The sequence below is a fragment of the Anopheles coluzzii genome, chromosome X, assembly GCF_943734685.1.
Source record: "Anopheles coluzzii chromosome X, AcolN3, whole genome shotgun sequence".
In the NCBI taxonomy this organism is placed as follows: domain Eukaryota; kingdom Metazoa; phylum Arthropoda; class Insecta; order Diptera; family Culicidae; genus Anopheles; species Anopheles coluzzii.
The window spans coordinates 5,921,011-5,940,313 of NC_064669.1; the positions used below are offsets into that span (position 1 = coordinate 5,921,011).

Sequence of the window (19,303 nt, forward strand, 5' to 3'; positions counted from 1 at the left end):
ACAGCTCTTGCCAGTTCCAGAAGTGAGCCTGTTTGGTTAGCTGGTACCCGATCCGATGGGTATTATTTACCGCCACCGCTCGCTCGCTTTTAATGGTCATCCGGTGAACTCTGGGAACGGGACGCTGCCGCCCTGCCCATAACTGGTCCAGGTTGGCTGCCCCCTCCAGTTGCCTGGACGACCGTCAATAGGTACAGGGAATGCTCTTATGCTAGCAAAGATGTGCAGAAGTGTGCCCAGAGGTATGTCTTGATAAGGTTCTGTTCTCACTTGGCTCGCTGTCAGACATTGGGAACTCCTGAAGAGTGTATCTTCACCTCCAGCGTCTGCTCTGCCGAGGCTTTCATTCCAGCTGCCCAGTGAATGCGTGATCCGATAGGTTAGGTTAGGTTTCGGAGGTCCCGACTGATCCCGGTCTTTGCTGCAGAGTCCACATCAAATGTCCGAATATCGATGGTGTCGATGGTTCCACACACCATCAGTTCGGGGCTGAGGCTTGGGGATCACTCATGTGTGTGTGTGTCTGTGTGTAGGTAAAGCGATCGATCGCACGCGAGTGCGATCAGCCGCAACACATCGTTTGTGCTTTGGCGTCGGGTATGTGTGTGGCGCTTTGCTACTGCTCTCCTTCTCTCTCTCTCTCTCTCTCTCTTTCTCTCTCTCTCTCTGGCGTTCACGCGCGCGCACGCTCGCTCTAGTGCACACGGTCTCCTACTCCACCGTAGCCGTCCATCCTATTGCCCCCTCCCCGCTCGACCACTCCCCTCACGCCCCCCCTTCTCCAACCACCCTCTCTGCCGCACCTTTCCGCATTCCTAGCAGCTTCCCACCCCGACATTCGTGCTCGACGGTGTGTCCGTGCCGCGGACCTGCAGCGGACCTTCACCGCAAACCGTAGGAGAGCGGGCCAGAGAACGAGAACGAACGGCAAGCCGCAACAGCAACAAACAGAAAAAAGCCCCTCCCTCCCACCATTGAACCCCCTTTCCTGCCTTCGTACCGGGCGCAACACACAGTCCGGGCGCGAGAGCGGTTCCGATACACACACGTACCGACAGGTGATGATGGTGGTGGCGCATGGGAGGAAGTGTGTGGTTGTGTGTGTGTGAGGTATGGAAGCCCGCTCAGCAGCCAGCAGCAGCAGCAGCAGCAGCAGCAGCAGCGGTGGCGAGAATGGAAACAAAATATGTATATCGTGCCAATTTAATTTCTGTTTCACTTAGCATTTGTCAGTGCTGAATCGTCCGCGCTGTAGAATAGATGCCTCGGGATCGCTCCGAGCTGCCAAGCGAGGAGAGCTAGGAGTACGTGTGTGTGTGTGTGCGCGCGTCCGCGTTTGTTATCGCAAGTCGTGTGCGAAAACGGATGAGGTTCGGCAAGGCCTGAGTTTGTGTGGTTGGAAAATTTTGGGGGAGAAAGGTGAAAGTTGTCGCCGAAACGCGCCGCACACAAAGCAGCCGGAGAGAGCAAGGAGCTGCCGGAGTGTGTTTGTGTGTGTGTATGTGTGTGTGTGTGTGTGGTTAAGTAGTAAAGTTTGGGGCCGGAAGTAGGCCCAGCGCGGCAAGGACACTCTTCCCTAGACAGGTTGGCAATAGATTTCCCTGGTCAACAGCCAATCAACCAATCAACCCAACAGCACGTTGTGAGAATCAAGCAAGTTCTGGAAAAATTCTGCAAAAATTCTGGAAAAAATTCTGGAAACAATCTGGAAGATCCGATTTTTGGAGTACCCAGCAACTCGAGCGCCAAAATAGCCTGAGCAAGCCTGCCCGATTTGAATGCTGGGACCGACCAGGGTGTGGAAGAAGTCACGCATCAATCAAACGGTCGTGGTGCCACCGACGACGAGCTCAACCTTCCGCTTGCAGTCGACGACGCAGACGACGAACCCGGCGCTCGGGGATACTCTGGCGTCTTCTTTGCTGGCGTGCTACTGCGCACTGCTGCAGGATGCAATATGGTTGGGATCGTGCACCGTACCGCCAGTAGGGTAACGCCCCCAGTGCCTGTCGGTCGGAACAGTCCGGACGAGCCCATCCAGTGGTGCATCAGTGGCGAGCGAGGCAGCATCAGCAGTCGAAGCGTTTGACTCTAGGCGCCCATTTGCGTCCCCGGCTACGCTGAATGCGATCCATTAAGGCAGTTTAAGTAAACAACTGCAACCGAACAAACTGTAAACAGAAGCGAGCAATTTGCGTCCATACGCGAAAGCGGGGAAAAAAAGGAAAAGAAAAACAAAACCCTTGTGCTAGTGGTACTTCCATTTTTTGGTGTGTGTATTTTCTTTCCCTTCCGTGGGTTCACAGGGAGCGTGGTTTCGAAGTTGTGGGTTCCTCCCCACTGTGAGGTGTGATTGTGACCAGCTCCAGGTATCCAGGTATCACACAGGCGCCGCACAGGCGCTCCAAAACGTTTCAGTTCGTTGCCGTACTTCCTCCAACGCCGAGCATCATCGGCGCACCGGGAAGTAAGTGAATCGAGTCAACAGAAGGAAACGCGAGAGCGAGCGAGCGAGTTCCCCGCATTTAAGCACCGTTGTGCGTGTGTGTGTGTGCGTGCTTCTTGGGTGTGCTCCAAAGCGTCTTCAAAGCAGCCAAACACCGGGTCACCAACCGGGATCGCCCCAAGTGCACGCAGCCACCGCCGGGAGGATGGAACAGATCGTTACCACGAGTGTCTGCTTTTTAATGGTAAGTCGTCAGGATCGCTTGGGGTTTGAAGGGGACTATTCCGTGTTTTTAAGGGGCCGTAAATCTGGACTTGATCGTGGGAAAGCACGCACGTACGGTGACTCAGAATCCAGCATGTTGGGGAGGCCCGCCCGAGAAGCTGCTCCAAAAAAGGTGACGCGCGCCAGAGCAAGATCTCGCAAACTAGAACCACCTGGGTGGAGGCTTTGATTGGTTCTGCGACCGGACCCGGGTAACCTAAACTTTCTCCTCCATTGGGGGCCGCAACAACACCACACTGTCGATATTTCGGTCGCTCGCTTTGAGCCAGCGGTGTCAGTCGCCACACGCAACACGTCGGCCACTCGGCCAGTGTGTAGCATTGACATCAATTAGCAACGCGGGGCAGATCCACTCAGGAAGGAGCGAACAGCCAAGCCATGCTGTGACCGGTCTAATGCCTGTGTGCGTTTGCGGTTTTATTGTTGCTGTTGTTGTTGTCGCCATGTCCCTTGACAGGATTGACAGGGTTGACATTTGCGAGTGCTGCGAGGATGCGACAACAGGACACATCGAGGTGCGGTTCCGATGTGCAGATCTAGCGCCGGGCAACCTTGCCCTAGACATGGGCTTGCTTCTCCCTACCTCCACAGGTGCCCACTCCAGCGCCTGCCAGGTCCGATCGGTTCCGACTGATCGCGCACCGAGACCTCGGAAGGTTGTGCAAAGAATCGGTACGGTCGTGCGCATTCTTGCTGCGCAACTCTAAGGGTGTGTGTGTGTGTGTGTGTGTGTGTGGTAGGCAGAGAGAGAGAGAGAGAGAGAGAGAGAGAGAGAGAGAGAGAGAGAGAGAGAGAGAGAGAGAGAGAGAGAGAGAGAGAGGAGTGAAAGCAGTACGCCGGTTTGGCACGTTGCATTACCGATAGGCATGCAACCGTGTCCTACAGCCGTGACCTTCTCGTCAGCTGGGTGTTCTTTTTTGCTGAAATTCTACGAAACCCTTTTCCAAGAAAAAAAAGCAGATTCTCATTTCTGTGACTTTTTGGACCTTTGAAGAAGTTCTAGACGATTGCCTCATGGAAAAAAGGGATTTCGAAGAATTTTTTTTTTGGGGTTTCTGTGACTTCTGCAACATTGGAGGGATTTCTGAGCGTTGAAGAGTTAAGATATTGAAGAATATTGAAATCACCGAAACTTTGGAGAATTTTTTTCACTATTTTGGACGTTGGAGCATCATTTCAAAACATTTGGAGTTCATTTCGGTCGTTGGGGCATTCTTTCAGAACTTTTGGAGTTCGTCATCAACATTTGAGCAACGTTTCCAAATTTTTGATATGACACAGGGTCCAATTCTGGACGTTGGGCACATCATCTTCAAACTTTTGGAGTTGATCATCAACGTTGGGACACCGTCTCCAAACTTTTGGAGCTCATCAATCATCGGTCTTTTGGTGCTGCACCGAACTTGAAGCCTGGAATCTTTTCCTCAGACATTCCTCGATACTGTTGCTGTGTTTCCTGCATCCATCCTGCCACCATGACGCGACTTGCTGCCGGCTTCCGCTGCCAAACGCTGGTTTGCGAGCATCATCCGGACCGCGTTAATGCGTCCCAGCGTCCCTGGGCGCCTGATAATGAAAGGTTTCGGCTGGTTAACGATCGGCTAGCCACAGTGGGATCTCCTGCACCGATCAGCGATCACTCTACGGGGAAGGGACCTGCTTTTATTTTGCTTCCTTTCTCTCTCTCTCTCTCTCTCGCTCCCCTCCTCCATTCCTAATGTCTCGTTACGCGACCGAAGGAGGAGGTGGTGCCCGTTCTGGGTTCGCTTGTCGCTCGCCCGCCTGGCGTTTCGGTTCTGTGCGGCGGCCGCTCCAACCTGGGCAGGGACGGTGGCGCTGCCGCGCGAACTAATTAGTATTCAACCTTGATCTTATTTCCACCCCGCCTCGTGGACCTCGGCAGCCCGTCCTTCTTGTGAAACAGGGCAGGGGCAAAAACGGGAAGCTGGCGGAAGGCTCAAACGGTTCTCGACCGCCCGCCCGCCCGCTCGCACTTGTGGTTCATTGATTTTTTGTTTTGGTTCTTTGTAGGAATGTTTTTTTTCTCTGTACTTTTTTTTGTTGTTGTACCGTTTCGGCGTGCCAAGAATGGCAATCGGCTTCTGGGGCGGGGTGGGCGCGTGTGACGAAGGGCCCAACCGTCGTGGTTTGTGCTGCGAGAGCGTGCGCGCGCGCGCGCGCGGGTGGAGTGACTTTCACTTTTCCACTCCACCTCAATGGGTGAGTGGATATGATGGTTTTGATTATTATTAGTGGCGCTTTTTTTTCTCATTTTTGAATGTTGTTATTGGCCACTGGATCGAAGTGTTTAAACTGTAGTTTGTTGCTTGAGCGAGCAGAAACGCGCGCGAACGGGATGTACCGCAAGAATGGCGCCCCTTCCTAGTCGAGTCTAAAGGGCAGCGTGGCCCAAACTATGAAGCCAAGTTGTAGCTTTTGGGGGGGGCGTTGGTATTTTCAGATGACGTCGTTCTGCTCCAAACCGCAGTTCCTGGGGCGATAGCAACCTTCCGCCCAGCGTGAAGGTACGTCATCTAATCTCAGGCTCGCACGAATCACGTGATCGATCGGTGACTGCGGCGCGATATGACGAGGAAACAGTTACGGACAGTTGGCAATCGGGCGGTTCGGTGTGACAATTCAAAGGCAACAACCAAACTAAAAAAAAACTCGCCTGAAAACCTGAATGGGAAGCGAACGTAGCAACAGCAGCAGCAGCAACAAAAAAAACTGGATCAAACCAAAGCGTAAGGGGCACAACGCGGGAAGGGTACTTCGGAATTGAAGGGAGATCCCGTCCTATTGTGGCAGAGCTCGCTGAATGCGCTGAATTAGAACGCAGAGGCGTGTTGCAGCCGATCGGGCTGTTTTTTTGTTGTTGTTGTTGTCCTGGACAAGTTTGCAAAAGGGGCACCACCCGACGGAGCCAGCAGCACACCGCCGCCAGCACCGCGACGGACTGTGAACTTGAAAGGAGATACAGGTTTGCAGGTCCCCGAGACTTACTTATGCAGAGTAGCACACACGTACCCCGGCAATGTAATGGTCCAGCGCTGACGCTCTTCACCGCGAGGGGACTATCCCTGGAGCGCAAGGTTCGTCGCTTTCACACTCACGCTGCAACAAGCGCGAAGAGCCAGCAGTCCGTCCCTAGGATGCCAAGCCAGCCAGTGTGTGTGTGTGTGTGTGTGTTAGACCGAAACGGACTGCCCGGAAGTAACTAACGGAGAGGGTTACTTACGGCCCATCGTGATAGATGTATACATATATTGGTGGCTAGTGTGGAGACTTGCTCCCCAATGCTAGAATGCGTTCGCAATTACGTAACCCTGACAATGCGCACCGCTTGCGGCGCTCGCAACTCTCCCCCCTAATTTGCACCCCATCTCCCCCGGGGAGGGTGCGAGGGGGTGAAGGCACGCTTATCGTCGGGATCAGTGGCGGGAGGGGTCCCCGGCTGCGACAAAATGGAACACGATAATCATACTCCAGCCGCTCTCCGTTCGGCACAAAGGACGGTTTCTCACGGTCCGAGCGCGCCGCGAACACTCCCAAAATTCCTTATCCTTTCCGGGGAGGGAAGGAGGGCCCAGGGGGTTGCCCCTTTTGCTGAGAGCCGGCGGGATGAAGTTTAGCTTGCAAAAATGGTAATTAGCGCACTCGTAACGTTTTCGTCTACGATCGAGAGAGCGCGCGCGCGCGCGCACCACTAAGGGAATATATTAATTCCACCACTTGTGCGGGGTTTCTGTCCACGCGGTTCCTTCAATACTTTCGATTTTTTTCTTCTTCTGCTCGATAACAACGGGCGCCGGAGGGGAGCGGGAGGGTGTTATTTCGGTGGCGCGCTCTTTGTTATACCCGCCTGTGCGCTGCTACTGGTATTTTAAAACGGTTGAGCGATTAATGTACGCAGCCCTGCGGGGTTCGCAAGAACACGGACCAAGCCGCGCAAACAACTAATGCCGAAAACAAAATAAAAAAAAAAAAACTTGACACAATGTACGTTCGCCGTTTTTGATGGATCGATCGACTTGTCAGTCTAATGAGCAACTGGGCGATTTAAGATTTCAAGCTCGTAATGCTTTGCCCGGGCAGCGACATACCACGAACAAGCGTGAACAAATCTGTAATCTAGCTCTCATAATAGACTTCTGGAGCATCCTATTCGCTTGGATTAGGACTAGTAAATCCAGGGGCTGGAGCGATTCTCATAAGGCCAGCGGTCAGTGTCAATTCCCGTTTGAATCTTCCCCGCGAAACAAGGACATGGGTATCGGTGTACATCGGGAGATTTTGGAACAACACACGAATCTGAGAGGATACTTGGGAGCCTAAAACTTAATTTTTTTATCTCTAGCTCAGAGATGTCAAACTGATGACCTTCTCTCTATGCTTGTATGCATAAATAATATAATAATTGCAAAAAAAACTCTTCAAGTCACAGAAGGAAAATCAGGTATTTTGATTACAGACGAGTTATTTTGATGAAACTAAGCTTTTCATTCAGAAAATATTTGATTAACAATTACAACTTACAATTTGAATTAATTACAACAAACAATTTGATTAACAGGATCAACTCACAATTTAGTTTCAACCTCGTTCAAAATCGTGAATGCCTTACTCATACAAGTGTATACATCTTTAGGAACATTAATTTTTTTGTTTAGCCATCAATCTCTCACACTTTTTTGAAAATGCGAAAATGTAGATCTGAACTGGTCTGAACAACCTGTTTTAATTTATGGTCTTTAGACAGTATCAAAAGTAGGAATTCTCTGCTTTAATTCTAGCTCAATAATATTGATAATCAAAACGACACCAATATCAACTTTACTTTACAAAATCTGCTGCTCTGTATTGGAACTAACGCGTTAGTCATGGCCAGTTTTTGCTCATTGTTTTTGCGTACTGATTCTTGTTAGTTGCCATAAAACTCTGCAAATGTTGGGAATATCAGAGGCCTATGCCCAATTGAAAATAATTTACTACATCTATTTTTTTACTTTTTTTAAGCGTCAAAGATTTAACTTTTGAAACGTAACCATCATCCCAAAATGAAATGAAAAGATCTGCTAACGATCTGATTTTTGTATCAAATAATATCATGTAAAAACTAGGCTGCAGCGCGTGTTACTATTTTCAATGGCATTTTGGTCCGCGGTGTCAAATGTGGCTAGGGCAACCGTTTGAAGATCCGTTCCATTTTAGTCGTTCATATCTCACCGTATCCGGGGAGAAAAGAAATCAGATTTAGACTTCAATATGAACTGTAACATCATGGAATACAGTAAATGCAGTACAGGATACAGTACAAATAACAGTGGTCCCAAGAATGCTGACTTTCGGAACACCTGAATAGTTCAGAAGTAACGCTCCCTATTCTTAACGCATACGTTAAGTCTCTCAGGTATGATGTCAACCATTTGAGTTGTTGGACAACACTCGGATAGTTTCGCTACAATTACGTAATGGTTGGGAAATCAGCTTACAATTGAAATATGTAATCTTCAGTTCCTGAAGTGAACGACGTGCAATCAATCAAACTTGGTCTATAGCATAGCGTGTCATTGGGACATGATGGTCTAATGTCAATTTCCATGTGCCATAATATCCCCTTCGTGGAGGTTCTAATGCAAAGAAGTATGGCAGGAACTCTCTGCAAGTTCTAACCATGGAATATGAATGCATGCAAATGGAATTGATAAACTGATCACTAGCTGGAGTTTGCCAATCTCTGATCTTATCTTTCTGATGTTATGAACCAGGTCAGGTCATCAGCAATTTAGCACTTCATATTTCATAAGTTCTTTAAATTAGGCTCCTTTTCTGCCAAAAAAAATGCAATGACCCAGGCCTCGGTAAAGATGTCCTCGCCAGTTCGTTACGCCACTACGCCGAAGAATTTCTGGAGGAATGCATCCGGCATATTCATCGATTCTCGTTTACAAACTGCACCTCAGAAGTGAAAGTAGGCATCAGAACTGAGTGTGTGTGTGTGTTTTTGCCATAATTGCAAAGGTTTGTGGCTCAACGCATTGGCATGCGGTCGCGCGCGCGCACTCCTACCGTTCGCTCGCCGTATCGTTTGGCATCGAGAGCAAGGCCTAACCGAAATGAGACCAGTGCGCATCGGATGCCTCCGCGCCGGCGTAGAGTTACCGAAAGAAATTAGGTTTCCCACCCGGTTACACCCAGCCGCGGCCGGAGAGCGGCACCACCCGGGCCGTTTCGCACCACCTGACATTGACAGACTTTCAGCTGTTGCCACTGCGCCAACTTCTTGGAGTTGGAGCCCACGGGGAGAGCCCCCAGCCGTTCGTAACGCGATACTTTCCATTCGAACGTCGCCTAACGGAGTCAAAGTCACGCTCGCGGATGGTGGGAGCGTAGACGAACCAGCCTGCAAACGCTGACAGTGACATTTGCGACGCGGCGCTACACCCGCGACGGCCCCGGACATCCCTGGCTGATGGCAGCTTCGGTGTGAGGCAAATGGCGAGCCAGAGGGGCGAATATCTTGAGCACATGCCGTGACGCACCAGGGTCACGATCCTTGCTGGAATCCTTTTGTTTTTTGCTTGTTGTGCTCTCGTGGCCGCACCTCCCCCTGCGTAAAAGCCGGCCTAGTACGTCACACGGCCGAACTTAAAAGGATGATTTGCGTCATGATTAATGGTTTCTGTTTGACGCAAATTCTTGATCGCGTACGATCGCTCTAGAAAAAAGGGAGGAGGGAGGGGGGGGGGGGGGGTGTTAGGCATGCATGATTGGGACCTTAGAAAGAGGTTCCATTTCCGACGTGACGTTGCGTAGTTTTGAAGCAAGGAAGCCTAGGTTGTGCGTTTTGTAGCGCTTCCCATTGCCTCCCGATGACGCCACTGCGACTACCTCCGGAAGGCTCGGTGGATTAACGGGGTTGCGCACCAGAATCTCGCACCAGCTGTGGGCGGTGTTGGGCACAAACACCCGGGGCCTTTCCCGTCCCGCGGGGGAAGGGAAACGCTCATCAATGGCAAAACCCGCCCTGGGGCCCTGCCTTGTCGTGCCGAACGGTCCGGTTACCATTCATTGATACACGTATCCGGCAGGTTTAGGCTTTTAGACAGTCCGCAGCGGTCGGCCGGCCCTAACCCGCAGCCTGCTCGCTGGCACGAGTAGAATGTGTTCTGTGCAAAAGCATTTCAGGGCCACCAGGGCATGGCGTGTGCTTTTTTGCTGCTGCTGCTGCTGCTGCTGCTGGTGTTATTCTGCAGAAGGGTTCAGCGCGGACACTCGACACCCACGCGCGCGCACACACCACACAACACGGTAGCTAGAAGCTAATTACTGTCCATTCATGCAAACCTGACCACACACACACACACACACACACACACACACACACACACACACACACACACACACACACACACACACACACACACACACACAGTGAAACGAAGAAGTGGTCAAACGCAGTGGTGAAGGCCATTGCAAAGGCCACCCGCGCGCCACCCATTCGGTTCCCTTTTGGGTCGGGCAAGATTTGGTCCTTCGAACCGGATCGCAATGCGCGCGCTCGCTGTTACGGTGTGCGACAGTTCGGGGAGGGTGCATGAATCACTTGGTTGCAGTGTGTCGGGTTCACTTTGTTTTGTTTGTTACGACTGGCTTCGATTAATCATGGCACATGGGTAGGTTCCGGGTTGCCCAGGTTCCCTGCCCTGATCAGCCCCAAAAGCTGGAAGCGTCCCGAAAAACTCCCTACAAAAAAAAAGTCTCAAACATGAATGTGCCGTCTTGCAACCTGCCGATCCTGACCGCTGGAATGCAGATCACGGATGTCCCCGGTGCGACCGCACACAAAACGCTTGGCACGCAACAAAGCCTCCTTCTGCTGCCCAGTTTCTCTTCTTCCGTTCGGCGGTTCCGCTCCCCGTACCAGCTCGCACTAACGACATTGAACGGCCTTGGATGGCCATGAAATTGGCTTGCGTGCCGACCCAATGTTGGTGCAGCCGAGGATGGGTCGCTTCTTGCGCTTCCAATAGGGTTTTCGTTTTGGGAGGGGGGAAGCGAGGGTTCCGGGGGCGAGGAAGCGGCGAGATTTTTCCTTTCCTTTTGCCATTTGTGTGCCCCTCGGGCGCAATTTACGCGGTGGTGCCGATCGGGCGATTACTTCGCGATCGGTTCGCCCGTTGTTTGCGCTCTTGTACATCCATCTTGTAGCTCTCTCTCTCTCTCTCCCATTCTCGCGCGCCGTGGGTCTCTGTTTTGCTGGTTTTGCTTCGTTCCGTTCGTTCAACCGCCGGCACGGTGTGTAGCTGGGGCCGTTCTACTTTAGGCTCTCGGCTTGGCAGTGCTTTTGCTGTGCCACTCGCCGCTCGCTGAGTAGTGTTGCGTTGAGTCGTGAACTCTTTGTTTATGGTTCGCCTCGCGGGGCCAGGCTGCCAGAGGACTTGCTATATGGTTGTCTGCCAGCCTGCCGAAGGGATATGCCTGGACGCTGGACTCTGGTAGCAGCTGGGGGTGATTGTGTGTGCCCCCCGCCCTCCCTGTCCCCCCATTCTCTCATCTTCTTCAGAAGGCAAGTACGCGGTGTGACTGTTGCCACCCCATGAGTTTCCATCGATTCCAGTGATTTGTGTGTGTGTGTGTGTATTCGTCTTGCCTTCTTTCCCTTCCGATGCAAAGCTACAATGTGCAGGGGACGTGCCATTCGGAAAAGGAACGGAACGGAAGGGGTGTGTGTGGGAAACAATAAAAGCGGGCAGTTAAAAAAACCTGAAACAACGCCCTGACCACTCCTCGCAAGCCGACGTTTTGGGTCGTTCGCCTTCGCGCCGCGGTGCTGACAGCGAACGTGCGAAGAACGGAGGACGACACACGAAACAAATTACACACATCAAACACACACACACACACACACACACACACATGCAGGCTTGCGTTTCCGGGAAGATCAAACCGCAAGCATCTTGGGAGGAGGCGTAAAATCCGAATTCTGAAGCCAATCGCAATACTTGAGCAAAATTCGAAGAACGAAATGTGGGGTTTGGGGAAACCTTGGGGCATTTCGGGGTGAAATTTTATTACCAAATACTCACCAGCGGCGGCACATGCATTCATGCGAAAATGGGGAATTAACCTTTCGGATCACACGATCGCCCCGCGGGGTGGGAAGTAGTTAAAATGGTCTAATTAGTTGGCAAATGTCACTCCAGGGGGTGTTCCTGGGGTTCTGCGGCTGGCAGGAAGTGATGCTGACCGCTGTTCCAAAGCGTGGCGTTACATTTCATTTGAGCGTACAGAACACACAGGAGATGTTATCCAAGTGTGTTAGATTACTGCAAGGTTGCATGGGAGTTAAAATCTGCAGATCCTCGAACTATTTTGAACTTCTTTGCTCTAACTATCTTCAAAAGTTACAATTTGTTTTCCAAAGATTTGGCAGGAAAGAATTAGTCAAGCAGCAATTTTCTGAAACAGTTACTTGTTTAGATTTAGCGTCTGGACCCATTTCATCGATCGTTTCAAATGCAATAAACGATTTGGATGAAATATACGGCTAATAAAATGATTAGTTTTTGCTGTTCTCTTGGAAGTTGGAAGCTATTTGGTTGATGTTTCTCAATTCGTTTTTCCACGCATTTTGCATCGTAGTCATGGTCATTAGTGTGACCAATAAGTTCCACTATTTTCCTCATCGGGCCAGTTCTGCTTCAATCTCCAATCGAAAGGCATGCGGTTTGCACGAAGCCAAGGGAAGCGAATGGGCCAATTACTCATTTCAGTGGAGTTTAGACTTTTATTTAAGCATTGAAGTATTCACTGCAAATGGCAACTGTTATGTTATGTTATGCGAAGATACTCTAACAATGGGGGATTTTTACGGCATTTGTCAAGATTTTACGTTAGAATACTGAAATTCCACGTTACTGGATCATGCCAATTGTGTACAAACAAAGATGATATCACGAAATCGTTTGATTTTCAATTTGTCTAATTGAAATAAATTATAATGACTTGACTGACTAGTATCTTAACAGCCCTGAAAATAGAGTACTGAGTTCTAAACAAACTAAACTGAGTTTCAAACATATTTGTTCGCCGATAAACGCAACGGGAGATTGAAAAATGATTACTACACTAGTTTCCTGCCTGTTGCCTATTACAGAGTATATGTTAAGTAGTGCTTAAGTATGGGATTTATCCACCATCAATTACCCGGGCTCGGTGGTCGAGCTGGTAAACGAATGGGCTTAAAAAACGTGCCCGTCTTGGGTTCGAATCACTCTCTGATCGGTGGTACAGTTTATAATAGTCCTTGTTAAAAGGGGCATGGCCAAAAGAAACGCAAGTAAGAAGAGAAACATAATTCATCGATTGCTCTCTCGTCCTTCCTTCCTTCCCTTCCTCCCATCTTTCTCCCGACCCCTTTCTTTCGCAGATTTTGGCCATCGTTCGCGTAGGCAGCGTTCCTGCACCGAGTGACATCATATCAGGGCGAGAGTTCCTATCGATACTCATGAAACCGACCGCCGAAACATCACCATCATCGGGTGCTGCGAATGGTGGCGGAGCTGCTGCACCGGCGCGCAACTTCCGGGGGCTGCGCAAGTTTCGGCACTTTTACCTCGATCAGTCCGGCACGAACGATGACACGATACTGCCGATCGAGGCACTGTTCACGTCGCAGGAGGATCTGGACCGGAGCAGCACCCGGTTCTACGGCTACCGGAGGGGCGGCCAGCGAGCCAGCAGTAATGGTGGCTTCACCACCACCACCACAACCAGCAGTACGACACCGTCCACGACGACGGCAGAGGAAGAAGCGTTGGTGAACGGTGTCGATCCGGGCATCACCACTACCTCATCACCGCCGCCACCCTCGTGGCACGTTGACGGCGAGCCAACGACGCCGCCGATGGAGGCGAACGGTGCTACCGCGGGCGAGAGTGCCGAGCTGACGACCCTGGATGACACTAGCACCACCACCGTGCCGCCGCCGGAGGAGGAGGAGGATGAAACGACGGCAGCGCTGCCACCCGTGGTGGTGGCCCGGTCGCCCGGTGCGCGCTACGCCAAGCGGGCCAAAGCGATCCAGCAGCCGGTCGAGTCGGCGGCGCACCATTCGCACGCCCACCGGACCGAGCTGTCCGTCGAGGAGCTCAGCCCAACGATCAGCAAGGAGGAGGACCCGGCGCCGCTCGACGACTCGGCCAAGGGGGAATCGTCGGCGGTGGCGAAGCTGATCGCACCGCCAGCCGGCTCCCCGCAGCGCTACCGCACGCAGCGCAAGCAAGAGTCCGCCGGCGGTCAACCCTTCCAGACGGTGCGCTACCACGACCGCAAGCCAGCTACGGGCGACGGCGGCACACTAGCCTGGCGCGATAATGACGGCGACCAGAAGGCGCAGCTGAAGCCGGCAATGAGGGAGAAGAGCAGCAGCAGCATCGGCCCGGCGCCGATGTACTCCGAGCCGGCCCGGTTCTACTCCGAGCCGGCCCAGTACTACTCCGAGCCGGCGAAGGTGTACTCGGAACCGGCCAGGATCTACGGCGAGCCGGAAAAGGTGTACTCGGAGCCGGCGCGCGTCTACTCCGAACCGGCGAAGGTGTACTCGGAGCCGGCGCGCATCTACTCCGAACCGGCGAAGGTGTACTCGGAGCCGGCCAAGATCTACTCGCAGCCGTCCAGCTACTGGCAGACGGTCTACTCGGCGCGCCCGGCGGATCCAACGACGACGGCAGCCGCCCCAACGACGACCACGATGCCGACGACGACGACGACGACGACGACTGCGACGGCGGAACCTGCCGCCAGCACGGAACCGTCCACCGCACCGGTGCGGCTGGTGTTTAACGAGCTGGACAAGATCCCGTACGACCAGCTGAACGCTCCGACGGTCGACGGTGAGGATGCCGGCAGCTCGATCCACAGCGCGATCGGGAAGTTTGTGCCGAAGCAGAGCCACGGCCAAGGCGCCGGCGAGGATGACACCCGGCAGACGTTGGGCGTGCAGCAGCAGCAGCAGCAGCAGCCGGCGGTGGTGGTCCAGACGCTTGCGCCCGGCGTGCTCGGCCCGGGCGACGACTCGAAGGTGGGGTACGTGGTCGAGGGCCGCAACTACCGCAAGTACCGGGTGGAGGAGAAAACACCGGACGGGTTCATCGTGGGCGAGTATGGCGTGCTGTCGCACAACGATGGCAATCTGCGCGGCGTCCGGTATACGGCCGATTCCGACATCAATCCACGCCTGATCTACGACGCACTGCTCAAGTTTCTCTCCCTGTGAGTGGTGTTTGTGTGCGTACATGTGTGCGTGTGTGTGTTTAGCATCCGAAGTCGAGTCATACGTAGCCAAATAGAAGAGCGAAGCGAGCGAGAGCAGGTTGTGGGCGCGCGAGCCAGCCAGGTCTGGGAGGATGTTAGCGAAACAGACTGTAGCGTACAGGATACATATAGAGGTGCGTGTGTGAGAGAGAGCGAGAGAGATAGAGAGAGAGAGAGAGAGAAAGAGAGAGAGAGAGAGAGAGAGAGAGCGAGAAAGCGAAAATAAAAGGGAGATAAAGAAAACGAAGAAGAAGAAGATTAGAAAGAATAAGAAGTAAAAAGGAAAAGAAGAAGATGAAGAAGAAGAAGAAGAAGAAGAAGAAGAAGAAGAAGAAGAAGAAGAAGAAGAAGAAGAAGAAGAAGAAGAAGAAGAACGAAAAAAGAAGGAGAAGAAGAAGAAGAAGAAGAAGAAGAAGAAGAAGAAGAAGAAGAAAAAAGAAGAAGATGAAGAAGGAGCATAAACAAAAGCGTCAAGTTGGAAGTCGTGTACATGTAGTCGATGCCATATTCCTTACCAACTCCACGGAAGAAGAAGAAGAAGCAGAAGAAGAAGAAAAAACATAGAGGACGTCCCCAGCTTTTAGTAGATAATAGTGCGCACGCGACAGCTTCGCCCAACCCTAGAAATGCTCTCACTCTCCCCCCCCCCCCCACCCTCTCCCGCCCGCGAAACTCGCTTCCGTCCACTACTACCCTTTCTACCGATTAATAACGCCCAAAAGCACACAGATGCTGGCCTCAGGATATGCCGTAGTAGCGCTCAATGCCTTGGAGCTCGGGACAGGAGTCTCCGCTAGTTAGATAATCAGTGGTGTCAAGGTCAGGTAATCGATTCCCCAGGCTCGTCAGTTTGCCATAACGCTTCCGGATGTGTGTTCTTTTCTATCTCTCTGTACTTAACTTTACTTTAAAAATAGGGTTAGGAGTTCCAAGTCACAACGCCCCCCCTTACCTCCAATGTGTATTACTCACACTGTGTAGAACTCACAGTAGTAAGCAGTCACTAGATCGAAAAAAGAAGAAGACCAGAACAGAGTTATTCCGAATTTCAGTATCAGCACATCTTCCTCCTTCCCCTTCCCTTTATTTGAATTAAAATGTGATAATAGCGTAGATATATTAACTTAACTTATCCTTTAGACGCGTAAGTCACCGCCACTGTGGTCTTCGCCCGCACAGCCGTGGTCTTCGCCCGCTGTATTCTGGGGGCGCCCTCCGTCCTTCTGCCGGTAGGAGTGCCCGGACGGTTTTGCTCAAGTCAGTGTTTTAGTGTTGTCCTCCTCCCCCTCTCCTCTCCTCCTGGGGCAGGTTTAGTAGTAGGTTGTATCTGTCTTTTAAGTTGTTGTTGTTGTGGTTTTGTGCAGATTTGGTGGTTGGCGATGCGCCCGAGTGCGGACGAGCGACGAGGTTGGAGCCATAGCACCTAGTAGGTCCGAAATCGGTTTTATCGGTCTAGTTCTAGTAGCAGCGAATACGACGAAAAATATCAAGCAGACGAGCTTACTGCACACTGTTTAGGATCTTTAGGACATTTACATTAAATCTAGATTTACTGGGAGAGCTGCTGGACTGGAGGTATCAAAGTCCAGGGGCTTCCCAAGGGGTAAATAGAGTATAAGACACCTAAGGTTAAGTGAACGGATAGGTAGACATCTAATAGATGGTAGCCGTGTGGTGTGAGGGTTGTAAGAAATTCCTGCCTGCCTGCCAAACTAGACGCGGCTGGCATAGGCTGGCAGTGCTCCAGAGTAGTATGTACGGTTCGCAAAACGGAGGGCCAAACATTGTTTTGCAGAGCGCTTAGGGTGTGATACAAGCTAAGAGACGCGATCGAGTAGCAGTAGCAGCAGTGGTCGTTCACAATTCCAAGAGCACACGGCAAGTGCTCGCGTTTCGTTCCCAACCAACTCTCACGCACGCTCACTATCTCTCCCTCTCTCTCTCTCTCTCTCGCTCTCGCTCTCTCGCCTATTGCCTTCTTGCCATGGTTTCGACGCCTGTGTTCGCAACCGAAACTTCCCGGCAAAACGTGTCGCTGCCGCGCACTGCCCCCCCACATCCCTGGGGATGACCTGTACCGCACCAGGAACCGAATCGATTACATCGATAAGCAGTTTGTGTAATAAATGTATTCCTCTTTTCCACCAGCAGCAGCACACGCCTCTCTGCCACGCCTCTCATGTCAGTCTGCCCCCGAGGCAGCGGTCCAAAGTTTTGGGAACTGTTTCGTTGGGTAGTAGTAGGGAGTCGAAGACTGGTTGGAGCCATCCATTTCCGCGATTCTACCGTACAGATATCACACCCCGTATCGTTGTGGACGCTCTGAGACACACACACACGTAAGCAGACCCTTGGACAAACCTAGGCCTAGTGTTTCAGGTATCATGTGGATATAGCCGCCAGCAGCAGCAGCAGCAGCAGCAGCATCGTGAATTAATCCCCCTCGTTTGAGGTAGAACGATGTCGTGGTAGCTATAAATAGCGCCGGGAAAAATGGAATCTTGGGAACTTGTTGGGCCCGCATGTAAATCAAGAACGGCAGCGAACGGAACAGCAAGGGAACACAAAATGCACACCTCACTCACTCGCTCACTCTCTCGCGCGCACTGGACGCAGTGGACTTGCAGGCCCGGGGTGTATGCAAAACTAGCCGGACACGGTTTTTCGAGCGCTGTCCGCTTTGCCTGGCCTGGGTGCGAAGTACGGGTGTTGCCCACTAACCTGTCTTTACTGTACGGTGGTGCGTGTGTCTGTGTGTGTGTGTGTGTCAAGTAGGCGTTGTCTCTCAAGTAGGCAGTGGCTCTTTGTCAGCTGATGGCGGATATCCGAGGCGTTCGCTTAATGGTGCCCATTATCAGGCCAATCGAGTTTCGGCGCCACTCGCACAGGCAAGCTTGGTTGCGTGTGTGTGTGTGTGCGAGTGTCCCCGAAAACGGGCGCCCTTGAGCGACCTTCCTGCTGGACGGCAGGAAGAGGTGTTAAGCGGGAGCGAACGAGGGAGTGCCTGTCATCATGGCCGGAAGTGGAACCGATTCGCAATTGCTAAACCAATCCCTGCTTGCGTTGGAGTAATTAGCTGAGGTCTGGTCGTCCTGAGGGGCTCCTGCTCTCGGCACATTCGGCGGTGCCCGCCTGGGCAACTGCAGCTGATGGATTATTAATCATCGGCCATTAATCTTAACGCTTTGGTCGGCTCGTAACGAAGCGCAATTTATGGGTCGATCGCATAATCCGCCCGCGGATGGTTTCGGCTCATGTTTCCAGCGCTGGTGGCTGTTGCTGCTGCTGCTGCTGCGTGTCTGGGCTGGCTGGAAGTGGCTAATGAAGTTATTGGCCGGGCAGGACCGGCCAAGCCTGGTGAATCAGCCGCAGAACTAGATTTTATGGCCGGCCGTGTGCCGTGGATGCCCCGTGAGGGATGTGCCGCACGTCCGTGTCGTGTCCTTGAATGCCGAGCTTTTCCGGATCTTCGGTTCGCCCATGATCATCGACCTTTGCGCGCGGATGGTCGCCGGGGCAGCAAAACAAAACCCTACAAAAAAGAATGAAACAAAAACAAAGGATCTGCATCGACTGCAGCGACAGCAATCATATCTCGTGGTAGCATGTCCCTTTCCAATGCCTGCAATCTTACCTTCACTGCAAGAGGTGTCGTGCGTGCTGGCACGCTGATTTGCGCTGCGATAACTGGGCTTGGGCTAGTTAACACCACCGACCACCGATGATGACAAATCGTTTTGACCCCGCAAGTGATGTACGGGCAGGGGCAGTGTACGGTGTATGGCCCGGGCGCAGATCGACGGGGTGTGATCGATGCATTTATCTTTGTTCGATAGTCATAAAACAAATGGAAAAAAAACAGATAAGAACACTGGTGGAATCTGACATGGTTGACAGATGGCTCGGGCGGTTGACTAAGTGCCTCCATGCAATGGTGATGGTAGAGCGAAAAGAAAAAAAGAGGCAACCCTGATGAACATCCTGGAGATGGATGGCAGATTACATTTATAGCTACAAGCGATGCCGACAGGGATGGTTTCAATTCGCTCGCTTCAGTCTGGGTGGCTCATGCGGGTGCAATTGAATCATTGCGGTCAATAAACTTTGCTGTAGCTTAATTAAAACGGTGAAGGATGGAGCAAACCACTCTGGGGATGTATCACTTTGGGTCATGCTAACTTATCTCAGTTCTTAAATTTAAGTTATCTCTTGTAAAATTGGACCTTGGTGTAACATTCTCGGATCAGATGT

General features: G+C 52.0%; 2 protein-coding genes across 2 annotated transcripts in view; both read left to right on the forward strand.

Annotated features, from left to right (window-relative positions):
• Positions 1-19,303, forward strand: part of LOC120961686 (uncharacterized) — a 395,308-nt gene that overhangs the window by 144,925 nt on the left and 231,080 nt on the right. The window lies entirely within an intron of this gene.
• LOC120957304 (proteoglycan 4-like) lies at positions 241-17,202 on the forward strand. Its single transcript, XM_040379434.2, has 2 exons — positions 241-2,690; positions 13,167-17,202. Exons 1-2 carry the CDS (start codon positions 2,652-2,654, stop codon positions 15,012-15,014), a joined length of 1,887 nt encoding a protein of 628 aa, XP_040235368.2. The 5' UTR covers positions 241-2,651; the 3' UTR covers positions 15,015-17,202.